Here is a 12,146-nt window from a genome sequence, read left to right on the forward strand (position 1 = left end):
GCTGAAATTGGGCTGCAGAGTTTTCGCCCGATCTGGGGCTGCGGATTGGAATTGAGGGCCGCGAATACCTGCAGAGTGCAGATTTAGCACGCTTTATTTATCAAGCCTAACTTTAAGGTTCTTTGAGAAGAAAATACTGCGAGGAGAAGGTTCGTTCTACTTTTCTCGGAGGAAGAGCGGAATGAATTTGTAACAATAAATAACACTGTTCTAAACTCCGTTTCCCCCCCCCCCCGGCCCCCAGATTTCTGCAGGATCCAGAGAGTTCTGCCTTCAAGTTTTATCGCATGAAAGTCCATGAATTATGCCCTTCTATCACCTTCGGTGGTGGGCAGGAATCTGGTGACCTCGGTGAAGGGTCTGAACCAAAGGAAAGTGAATGGGGAAACCTGGAGGAGGAGGAGGAAGAAGAAGAGAAGGAGGAGGAGGAAGACGAGGAGGAGGAGGAAGAAGAAGAAGAGGAGGCTCCCCAAGGTGAAATGGAAGAGGGAGAGGGAGAGGAAGAGGAGGAAGGTACAGGGCCAGCCGAGGAGCCGGAAGAAGCCACGCTGGAAGAAGGGCTTATGAAAGTGGATCATTCCGAGAGGGCTGAAGAAGGACAGGCCAGCTGCACAGCCGCAGGTGCCCTTTCAGAGCCGCTGGCACAGGGACCCACCCACGGCACCCCCTTTGGGCGCAAGAGAATCAGTAGCAAATCCCTGAAAGTGGGTGTGATTCCAGCATCGAAGAGAGTGTGCCTCATAGATGAACCAACAGGTGAGCTGGGAAAGGGTTTCATGTGCTGCTGCTAGGCTACACGTGTCTTTGACCTTGTTCACATTCGGTGCCAAACCGTAAGTGTGAAGATCCTTGTCGGTTTCTGAGCTCGGTTGTTTTCTTGCAGACATGATCGGTGCTGCTACGAAGTTGGCTGGGTGGGGTGGGGTGGGTTTGCTAGCACCAGCCCCATTACCTAATTGGGTAATGAAACGTCTGAAAGAAAACAATCTAGCTCAGAGATCACCAGGGACCCGCACAGTCCAACCTGGGGCTACAAATATTCTCTTAACCCTGGTGCCCCGTGAATGGTTTGGGCCTTTGGGGCCCACTGCCTAAACTTAGCAACCAGTTTTGTGGCTTACTCCGTGTTTAAACCCCGTTTCTTTTAAACCGTGAGCTAAGCGCTTTCCACTTTCGTGGCGAGCGTGGCCCTCTGTGCGGGTGGCAGGCCGAAGAATGAGAAAATCCTTGAAATTCTTACTGAATTCCTAATTATGACATAGCTTTGAGAGGCAGGTAATTTGTACAGCGAGGTTTCTAACAGGGTATTTACTTGTTTTGTTCTTTTGGGGGGGTGGGGTTTGCAGTAAAACGTGCCCTTCTCTCCAAATCTCAGAGCGTATAAAAAAGCATTATTTTTCCACATATTTCTCGCAGGGCTGCTCTTAGCCTCCACCTCTCTTGCTGAAGATCACACAGGGGTCAGAAGCATTGGAAAGCAGCTAGCAAATGGCGCAGTTAATTGCAGCTGGCAGTTTTGACTGATTTTTCTGCTATATTAAGCCTGGTTTTTCACAACACAGTTAATTGAACAAACTCATTTTCTGGGTCAACATATACATACATACATGCATATACATATATATACATACACACACACACACACACACACACACACACATACATATAAAGGGACACGGTGGCTCTGGGTTAAGATGCTAAGCCTGTCGATCAGAAGGTCGGCAGTTTGGCGGGTCGAATCCCGAATAACAGAGTGAGTGCCTGTTACTCGTCCCAGCTTCTGCCAACCTAGCAGTTCGAAAGCACGTAAAAATGCAAGTAGAAAAATAGGGACCACTACGGTGGGAAGGTAACAGCGTTCCGTGCGCCTTTGGCATCCAGTCATGCCAGCCACATGACCACGGAGACGTCCTCGGACAAGCGCTGGCTCTTCGGCTTTGAGACGGAGATGAGCACCGGCCCCTAGAGTCGGAAACGACTAGCACGCATGTGCGGGGGAACCTTTACCTTTACACATACATGCATACATACATACATACACACATATATACATACATATACATATATATATATATATATATATATATATATATATATATATATATATATATATATATATATCTAAGGGACGCGGTGGCTCAGTGGGTTAAGACGCTGAGCTTGTCGATCAGAAGGTCGGCAGTTTGGCGGGTCGAATCCCGAGTGCCGCGTAACAGAGTGAGCGCCTGTTACTCGTCCCAGCTTCTGCCAACCTAGCAGTTCGAAAGCACGTAAAAATGCAAGTAGAAAAATAGGGACCACTACGGTGGGAAGGTAACAGCGTTCCGTGCGCCTTTGGCGTCTAGTCATGCCGGCCACATGACCACGGAGATGTCCTCGGACAAGCGCTGGCTCTTCGGCTTTGAAACGGAGATGAGCACCGGCCCCTAGAGTCGGAAACGACTAGCACACACGTGCGGGGGAACCTTTACCTTTACCTTTATATATATATATATATATACACACATACATACATATGTATATGTATGTATGTGTATGTATATATGTATGTGTGTATGTATGTATGTATATATATGGATCCAGCCATATTTGAGGGTATGTGTTGCCTACGAATCTTCACCATATTGATACGTGATACCTGCAAAACCTTAGCAGACTTAGCCCCAGCAAGCCCACATTGAGGAGTCCTTGGTTGTTGCTCTCTGAGCTTGGTTGTTTTCTTGTAGACATTTCATTACCCAAACAAGATAACATCATCAGTGCTAGGTATGTTACCTAGTTGTAGGAGATGAGAGCCGAACACATTCCAGAGATCACCTGCTACAGTGATGGCGAACCTTTTAGAGAACGAGTGTCCTAACTGCAACCCGAACCCCACTTATGTATCATCGGGTGCCGGGTGGGTGTGGCCAATTGGGTAGGCGTGGCCAATTGGGTGGGCATGGCTGCAGTGGTAACGGCAGACTGGGTGGGACTAAAAAGTTCAATCAATCAATTCCATCTTTGCGAGATCTTTTTTTTTTCACATAAATCACGGGGATGCTGCAATAGTCGTAACTGTGAAAAAAACAGTCATAGGTCACTTTTTCCAGTGCTGTGGCAGCCATTTTTCTGGGTTGTTTGAAGTTTTTGGGGGAAGTCCTCCCCCACCTCAGCAATCAGATGGAGGAGTCCTGGCAAGGATGGCACTCTGCAGCCAGCTCAACTGCCTCCTCCGCAGAGTAGCTCTACTTAAGGCCAACAGAGTCTCGCAGGTAACTACAGCAACTTCCTCCCCTCCTTTCCCAGTCCGGGAAATGCAGCTGGTGTCAGATATGAAACCTGAGTGGGGAGACAGGAACTTCCCCCTCCTCCTGGGGCTCCTGAAAGCAGAATTCGTATTTCAGTTATGAAAAACAGGTTCCTCACGTACATAGTAACTTGAGACTGATCAGCACTTCCTATTGCTAATCTAAGGTACCTTGTTTTGGAGGCCATCTAAATCTGATGCTGGAGAGAAGGGACAACTGTTTCTATTGTATATCTGCTTGGGCTTCTGGAAAGCATCTCTCTGGTCACAGTAATACTGATCTATATGGATTCCTGCTCTAAAGCCCCACAAGTGCAATTATGTGACAGTATTTATTTGACACGGGATTGATTTGGCCTCTTAATTTTGCTTTTTTTAGTACATGATCCGGTGCAGATCTCTTACGATCGACCTCGGGGCTATCCAGCGTATAAAAATAAGAAGGTGAGGCAAAAATGATTCTCTTTTCAGACGGGGATTTTTATATGGCAGCTTTTCTCCCAGTAATGCGAAACAGATTGTGCCGTAAAGATTGGGAGAGAATTCTTCTTTTTAATTTTGTTCCTATTCTGTTACATGTGCTTGTATTTAAGTTCAACGGTCCATACAGTACCATACTGCAGAGGTTTCCAACCTTTTTCAGATGGCGGACTGGAGGGAAAGGGGGGGAAAGCATTAATGCGTGGGTGCACACACATACAAGCTTGTGAGCACGCATGGCGCAAACAGCGCGGTGCTAGCGCCCATGTGAAACTCGCTAGCACCACCCTGTTTTTGCTGCACAGTGCCCCGTTTTCGCTGTGCAGCGCCCTGTTTGCATAGCAGCGGCGTGAGAGGGGGTGAGTGGAAGCACACACGTGCGCGCCCTGGCCAGCCTGTTCCACGGCCCACAGGTTGGGGTCCCTGCCATATTGGATCACAAATTAGACTTTGCATGCTGGAATTGTTCTGCGTACAAATAGTCCTTGACATATGACTGCAGTTGGGACCAGATTTTATTTTGCCAAGCAGCACAGTTGTTAAATGAGTCGCACCCAATTTTATGCCAATTTTTTGCCATGGTTCTTAAGCGAATCTGTTTATTTGTAGCGAAATGCAGTTACAACGGCACTTTTAAAAAATGATTTAGAACCAGTCCTTGCACTTACAGCCATCACAGCATCTCAGTTATAATGCTGTTGTAACCTTGAACAGGTGCTAATCAAATGGTTGTAAGGCTACAGGTAGTCCTTGACTTATAACAGTTCATTTAGCGACCATTCAAAGCTATAACAGCACTGGAAAAAGTGACCTATGACTGTTTTTTTCACAGTTACGACTATTGCAGCATCCCCATGATTTATGTGATCAAAATTCAAACGCTTGGCAACTGGTTCATACTTATGACCGTTGCTGTGTCCCCCTTTTGCAACCTATTGACAAGCAAAGTCAGCGGGGAGCCAGATTCACTTTAACCGTCAGGCTACTGACTTATCAACTTCTGTGACTCACTTAACAACCATGGCAAGGAAGGTCGTAAAATGGGGCCAAACTCATTAACAAAACTTAACAACAGACCTTTTGGGCTCAATTGTGGTTGTAAGTCGAGGACTACCTGTACTCGTTTATCCCTGCACAGTTTCCCCGCAGCCAAGTTAGTTGGCAGGGAATAGTTAAAGCTCCCAATAATCACAGATCAACTCTCCAGTCCCACATCAGCATTAGTAGTAGCTGTCATGGTTGCGACAGATGAAACTCTTCAAAGAACTTCAGGGCATTGTTTACCTTAAAAAAATCTTTATTTGAATAGCATAGCATCGGCACTAACATAATCAAAGCCAAAAACTGAATTTCCCTTCCCTGAGCACATAGTATCAAAGCACAATTCCCTCCTCCAATTAACAGTCATAAATCACATTCTCCAATTAGGTTGAAATGCAGGCTTCCCCTCCAGCCTGCCAATTCTTTATCATCTCTTATTTCAATAACCTTGGTTCTCACTCTAGGTTCAGTGTTATTATGTCTAGCTAGACTCTCATGTACATTATCCACCACCTCCCTCCCCAGCATCATCTCACTCTAAAAGCAAAAAGAAGAAAATGGCTGCATCTCCATCCGTTGTCAATGCGAAAACATGCGATACGTATTCTGCCTGACGAGGGAGGCTGGGTGAAGCAAACTCCTTAGAGTTGGAAGGAGCCAGTTTAGCCTCTGTTCACAATGTCACTCTTCCTAGGGACGTGGGGCCCGGGGTGTAGTTTCTTAATGGCCTTCCGCTGACGGCTTTGTTGATCAATGTGCCTTGATAAACGAGGCACAGAAAGGACACTTGGCCAGTTCCTGGACAGTAAAAATGTACATTCGAACATCGGCAAAGTAAAGCACTATCGTCTGTATTTAAAATTCAGCAGGCTTACAAAGAAAACACGAGCTATCTAAATGCGCAAGGGAGAAAACATTCTTAAACAATTCTTTGGAATAGGAAACGCTGGTTTCCAGCAAAAAAGCATGGTAAATCGTGGTAACAGGAGTGCAGGACGTTGCAAGTGGCCATACATGCAGGCCAGTTGCTGAATGGCAAAAAAAATACGATCACATGACCACGAGGGGGGTGGGCCATCAAAACTTTGAATCCAGGTCGAAAGTAGCCCCGGGGAGGTCCATTGTAAATTCGAATGAGTCAAGGAATAGCTGTATGATGAGTTTCTAGGGAGGCTAAAGGAAAGGTATAAAGGGAACACGGCTGCAGATTTGTCTTTAGGTAAGTTTGTATTTTAGGACCGACCACGTTCATTTGTGACCCGTTCAGTGAATATCAGCTGTTTTCTTTCAGCATCGTGTCATACGGTTTCAAAAATGTGAAAAATGTCCCAATTTTCCCCCAAACATTGGGGATCTCTGCTTATGGTTGTATTTAACATATTGTGTTTCACTCTGTTGAATCTTATTTTTATTTGCCAGCAACAGAAAACAAAGGATTTGGAATTCTATAATAAGAGGCTAAATGAGAAGAACATTGGCTTCCAAATACTTCAAAAAATGGGTTGGCAAGAAGGGCGTGGCCTCGGGTTACATGGCAAAGGCATCCAGGAACCTGTCAAAGTGTATGTATAAAGGGACAAGAGAAGCATTTAAGCACTCGCGCATTTGGATTTGACTGTTTACCAAATGTTCAGTTTCCACTTACTCCCTAGAATTAATTCTAAGCTTCTACATTTGTTGCTGCTTAAAGAGGTTTTATAACTCGACATGCAACAAATTCCAAGCTTCTTTGGAGCTCAGGATAAAGGAAATGTTGACTGCCTTAATTAAATTTCCACCCACAAATAGTGGAAATAACTGAATACATGTTTTGTAACCTGCCTGTACAATTAAAAAAAAACCCCATCCCCTTATCCAATTTTTTTGTGATCAATGATAGCAACAAACACGAAATACCGCCCTCCTATTTTTGTAGCCTGGTGCAAAAAAAGGAGAAAACGCAAAGATTTATTTTGCATCCCTGTTGTTCCATATAGTGTAACATCCAGAATGTTCCAAAGGGATTGATTTATTTCAGTTCAGAAAATATTTATTTATTTACTTACTTATTGAGAACATTTATATTGCATCCCATCTTCTGATCAACTCTGGGTGGCTCTCACAACATTTAAACTATAAAACTGAACACATTAAAACAACAGCAAAAATGCTTGTTTTGTGTGTGTGTGTGTGTGTGTGTGTGTGTGTGTGTAGAAGGATAGGCCACAGGCTATTTTACCTTCATTGGAGCCCTTTGAATGTAGAATTAGACTACTTATTACTTTATTACTTTATTTTATCATATTTGCACATTGGTCCAGTCACAGGAGGAAATAATTTTTTTCCCCTGCTGCTGCTAAAACACTTATTCAGATAAGCCAGTGGGCATCCCCAATTTTAATAAAGGCCAATGACAGATTGGTATAATTCTTTATGGCCTTCTGGAATGAGGGTTCAGCACAAATATTTCTTGCAGTGGTGCATTCCACAGTATGGAAGCTATTGCTGAAATGATCTGCTATCTGATCATCCTATTTTGTGTGCATATTGCACCAATCTGCAAGTGTCTGAGAAATGAACATCCTACGGTTCAGTAAAAAGCAAGGCCACAAATACAACAATAATAAAAATAAATGCATCCCATCCAACAAGGTTTATCACAGTATATCCCCATCAAACCAAATAGTACTATATTTATTGTCTATAAATTTAATTTTTTTTTTAAACTTGTTTTTAACTTTTGTATTTTGGTTTTTAATTACCCTGTAAACCGCCCTGAGTCCTCCGGGAAAGGGCGGTATATAAATGTAATAAAATAAATAAATAAATAAATAAATAAATATATCCTCAAAAGACAGCCCATACCACTAAAGCAGAGTTCCCCAACCTTTCCGAGTTGGCGGCCCAGGGGGTGGGATAGAGGGGATGGTTTTCTGGGAGGGGCAGGCACATGCCCACATGAGCACCTATTACTCTAGTGGGGCCAAGAGGACTTGTGAGGCCTGAGTGGGGCCGAGAGCGCCTGCAATGCTCACATGCGTGAGCCCCCAAACGCCCAATACACTCGCACGAGTGGGGCTATGATTGCGCACTCACGCACCAGCCAGCCTCTGATGCAACCTGGTTGTGAGTAGGCCACGGACCGGTAGTAGGCTGTGGCCCGTAGGTTGGGGACCCCTGCTCTAAGGATCTCCAGAACAGGGTTACCAACCTTTTCTGAGTTGGCAGCCTGGTGGGAAGGGGAGGGGCAGATAGCTTTAAGCCACTAGTATATATAACGGAAACAAGCACCACTCCCTTCTATCGCTGATGATGTTACCTAGTTGGGTAATGAAATGTCTGCAAGAAAACAATGAAGCTCAAAGAGCACCGAGGACCTCCCACTTCCTAATTAAATACAATACCCCTATTATTTATTTATCTCCGAAATCCACCATCTCCCAGAGCCCCTTCCCAAGTTACCTGTGTACTTCTCCTGAGTACTTCTCAGGCCTATTTCTTACCTTGTGGGTAAGATCAGTAAATCCTTGGCAATCTGATTCCGCCAGACCTTTCATTCACTTAGCTCCACCATGACTTCTAGCCACCTTGATCTAATCTCCAGAGGTTGTTGCTTGTGTTCCAGGGTGGCTTTTATCATGTTCTCAGCCACTAGCCTGTGCAAGCCACTCTCTCTTTCCCTTCTCAGACCTCTGGTGCTGCCACCATTTCTCTCACATATGTGCTCAGAAACCCTGCGTTCATAGGCCCAGACCTGGACTTTAATCTTTAGACTGTTGCCTCGCTTCCGTGCTCTGGCCGTTTGTTACATGTTTTGTAGCTATCTGCCTAAAAAGCAGTGTCAACGAGGATTCCAGGAACTCCGTTTCAGCTCTTTGACAGATTTTTCTCCACTGTCTATTGCAGGGTTCCCCAACCTTGGCAACTTTAGGATGCACGTGTTTCAACTCCCAAAATTTCCCAGCCAGCCTGGGATTGGCCTGTTCCTACCAGTCTTGAGTCATCCATTTACTCCAACGTCCTGTCCCCAGTCATTTTCCAGCATAAAGAGCTGCACATAATACTTTCACCCTTGCAAATCTTCCCAGTTTCCTTGTTGTGGTCTAACAGTCTTAACACTACCCTGAAGCAAAATCCTCAGGCGTATAACTAAACAATAGTCGTCTTCCTAGCAATTTCCAGTGGACAAGCTAAATTGTCCTTCCCAGGGACCATCTTTAAAAAAAATCCTAGTTACTACACGTATGTTTTTAATTACATGTTTTTATATATAGATACAAGTACACGTTCATATATGAATACACATATGTACTTAATTGGTACATGTGCATGTGTTGAGATTCGCAAGTAGCAAGGTAGCTTTTTCAGGGTTATTGGTCTCTGCCTCTTGTTTCTTTAAAGGAAACTTGAGTAAACCATACTGTCCACTTGACTTGTGGAACTGAACTATCAGAGGCAGCAGTCTTCTCCTGAAAATCATTTCCCAGAAATCCAAGGTCCTACTGTACTCTTGTTCTCTTTGCAACATCAAACAGTCATTATGTGAAATAGGAGATTAGATTATAGGTTTTTCTGGTCTGTCTGCAACAGTGTGATTCTTCTTAACATCAGCGTGAGCTCTTGAGGTACTGGTAATGTACTTGTGCTAAACTCAAGGATTTAATTTCCTTTGGAGATGCGTTTGAGGTGGTATTTATTGCCTCAATGCTAGCCTTTTTGTGAACAAGTATTTCTGCAATTCTTCCATTTTCTCTCTGCTGCATGCTTTTGAAGCCAATCCAATGTCTTTTGATTAAATATTATTGTACTCTAGCTCCCATCAGCCCCAGCCAAATACAGCCCCAGCCAAGCACACTGGAATTTTTTAAGAAGAGACTGGACAGCCATTTGTCTGAAATAGTATAGGGTTTCCTGCCTGAGCAGCAGGTTGGACTAGATGACCTCCAAGGTCCCTTCCAACTTTATTATTATTAGTAGTAGTATATCCATGATAATGGATGTTGTATTTGGTATCTGAAGGACAGCAGGTTCCCAACTCTCGTAGGAGTGTCTTAGAAGTTGTCCAGTCTTTCTTCCTAATGTATCAGATTCCTGCAATCTTTCCCTTGCCTGATCTGATGCTAGCTAGCATGGTCTTGAGTTTTTCTTTAATTTTCCATTACCTTGAAAGCGTTTTTCTTCTATCTTCCGAATAAACGAGAAAGACGTATCTGACTCCTCCTCCTTCCTTCAGTCCTTTTGAAAATAGTAATTTAATCCTGAGCTGTCTCCACATCCATCCCAGAAGTTGCCACTATGTATTCTTAATGAAAATACAACACCTAAAATCTTCCTGTCCTTCCCGGTCAATTACAATAGGTTCCCCCTATTGGACGGTGTATTATTAGATACATGGTGGATTACTATTTGATGATAAGAGTCAAAACAGATCCAAGTTATTTTTCCATATCAAGATAATTGATATAAAAGGTTTGAGTGTTGCTTTTACAAGTTTGTTCTTTCTTTCACCATGATCTACACATTTGGAAATATTGTTCTAAGAGAAAAGTTAATCTCAAGGGTATTCAGAAAACCCTTACTCATTATATCTCATTTACATCTCAACTAATTTATATAACACACACACACACACACACGTCTGTGTGTGTGTGTGTGTGTGTGTGTGTGTAAAGGTAAAGGTTCCCCCGCACATGCGTGCTAGTCGTTTCCGACTCTAGGGGCCGGTGCTCATCTCCGTTTCAAAGCCGAAGAGCCAGCGCTTGTCCGAGGACGTCTCCGTGGTCATGTGGCCGGCATGACTAGATGCCAAAGGCGCACGGAACGCTGTTACCTTCCCACCGTAGTGGTCCCTATTTTTCTACTTGCATTTTTACGTGCTTTCGAACTGCTAGGTTGGCAGAAGCTGGGACAAGTAACAGGCGCTCACTCGGTTACACGGCACTCGCGATTCGACCCGCCAAACTGCCGACCTTCTGATCGACAAGCTCAGTGTCCTAACCCACTGAGCCACCGCGTCCGGATTCTGCATGTAACTGAGAACAATTTTTTTCCAAGTTGCAAACCTAAAAAAAAAAGCAGCACATTCAAAATCTTTTGCTGAGGTTCATACTACTTAATAAAAACAGGCATTCAATGAATCACTTTGCACCAGAGATGCAGCAGAGGGCTTGCTGTTCTTTTTGGGGAAGCCGGAAGATTAAAAGGAAAATGAGAGCATATTGGTGATCATCATTAAGAGATTGCTACATCTTTGAGGTCCATTATTTTCTTTTTTAATAAGATTTTTATTGATTTTTTTCATACATTCAATTGTACTTGTTCAACAAACGTGTTGTCTGAGTTTACATTCACTAATACAGATTTAATTCCTAATCCTTTATTCTTTCCTCTAGCCATTGATAAAATAAGTCCCAAGTTTGATAATATTCAATATTTTCTTCTTTTTCTTTCAACCTCAGTCAGTCTTTCCATCTCCGCACATTCTAGTATTTTTTAATTATTTCTTCATCTGATGGTATTTCTTCATTTTTCCAATACTGCGCGAATATAATTCTTGCCACTGTTGTTATATACAGAATCAAATATATGCTTTGTTTATCAATCTTTTCTGGCATTATACCTAATAAAAGTTCTGGTTTAAAATCTGCATATTTTCCCAACATCTTTTCTAGCCATGTATGTATTTTTTTCCCCAATAACTATTTGCTTTGGCACATGTCCACCAAACATGGTAATAAGTACCTGACTTGTGTTTGCATTTCCAACATCTATCTGACATGTTTTTAAACATTTTTGCTAATCATCTTTCCCACACGTTTTGCCATTTTTCTCATTCTTATTGTATCCAAAAAATTTTTGCCCATCTTATCATTGTTTAACTTCTTAGCTTTCCATTTTCCAATTTAATAGAAAATTATAAATTTTCTTAATTAGTTTCTCATCAGAGATTAATATCTTATCAAACAAGGTTTGCTCCTTATAAAATCCATACATTTAACATCTTTCTCATATCTAACTTGCATTTATAAGTATGTCCACCATGATAGATTAACACCCTGATTTTCCATTTTTTTAGATTTTAAGTTCCCTTCAGAATTTAGAATATCTCTGTATACCTGATTTTTTTCAAAATTGACTAAATTTGGATGTACGAATGTTTCCATTGTTGAAAGCCAACCTGGAATTTTCAGATATATTTCACATGTTATTTTTTCCCATGTTGATAATCATGCATTTCTTATATAGTGGTTTGGAAAGGACTTACGGATTTTATTTTTGACATACCATTAAAAAGTGTGCCACCCCAGTTGTAAATCATGTCGCTCTAAATATAACAACCTTTTGTTTCTAAGAATTA

General features: G+C 42.8%; 1 protein-coding gene across 1 annotated transcript in view; it reads left to right on the forward strand.

Annotated features, from left to right (window-relative positions):
- The window catches only part of SUGP2 (SURP and G-patch domain containing 2), a 34,606-nt gene that overhangs the window by 18,101 nt on the left and 4,359 nt on the right, over positions 1-12,146 (forward strand). The window contains 3 exon segments of the mRNA XM_083350329.1: positions 245-756; positions 3,669-3,733; positions 6,230-6,372. Coding sequence (XP_083206455.1) covers positions 245-756; positions 3,669-3,733; positions 6,230-6,372 — 720 coding nt within the window.

Source organism: Vipera ursinii, assembly GCF_947247035.1.
Source record: "Vipera ursinii genome assembly, chromosome: 1".
Taxonomy (NCBI): domain Eukaryota; kingdom Metazoa; phylum Chordata; class Lepidosauria; order Squamata; family Viperidae; genus Vipera; species Vipera ursinii.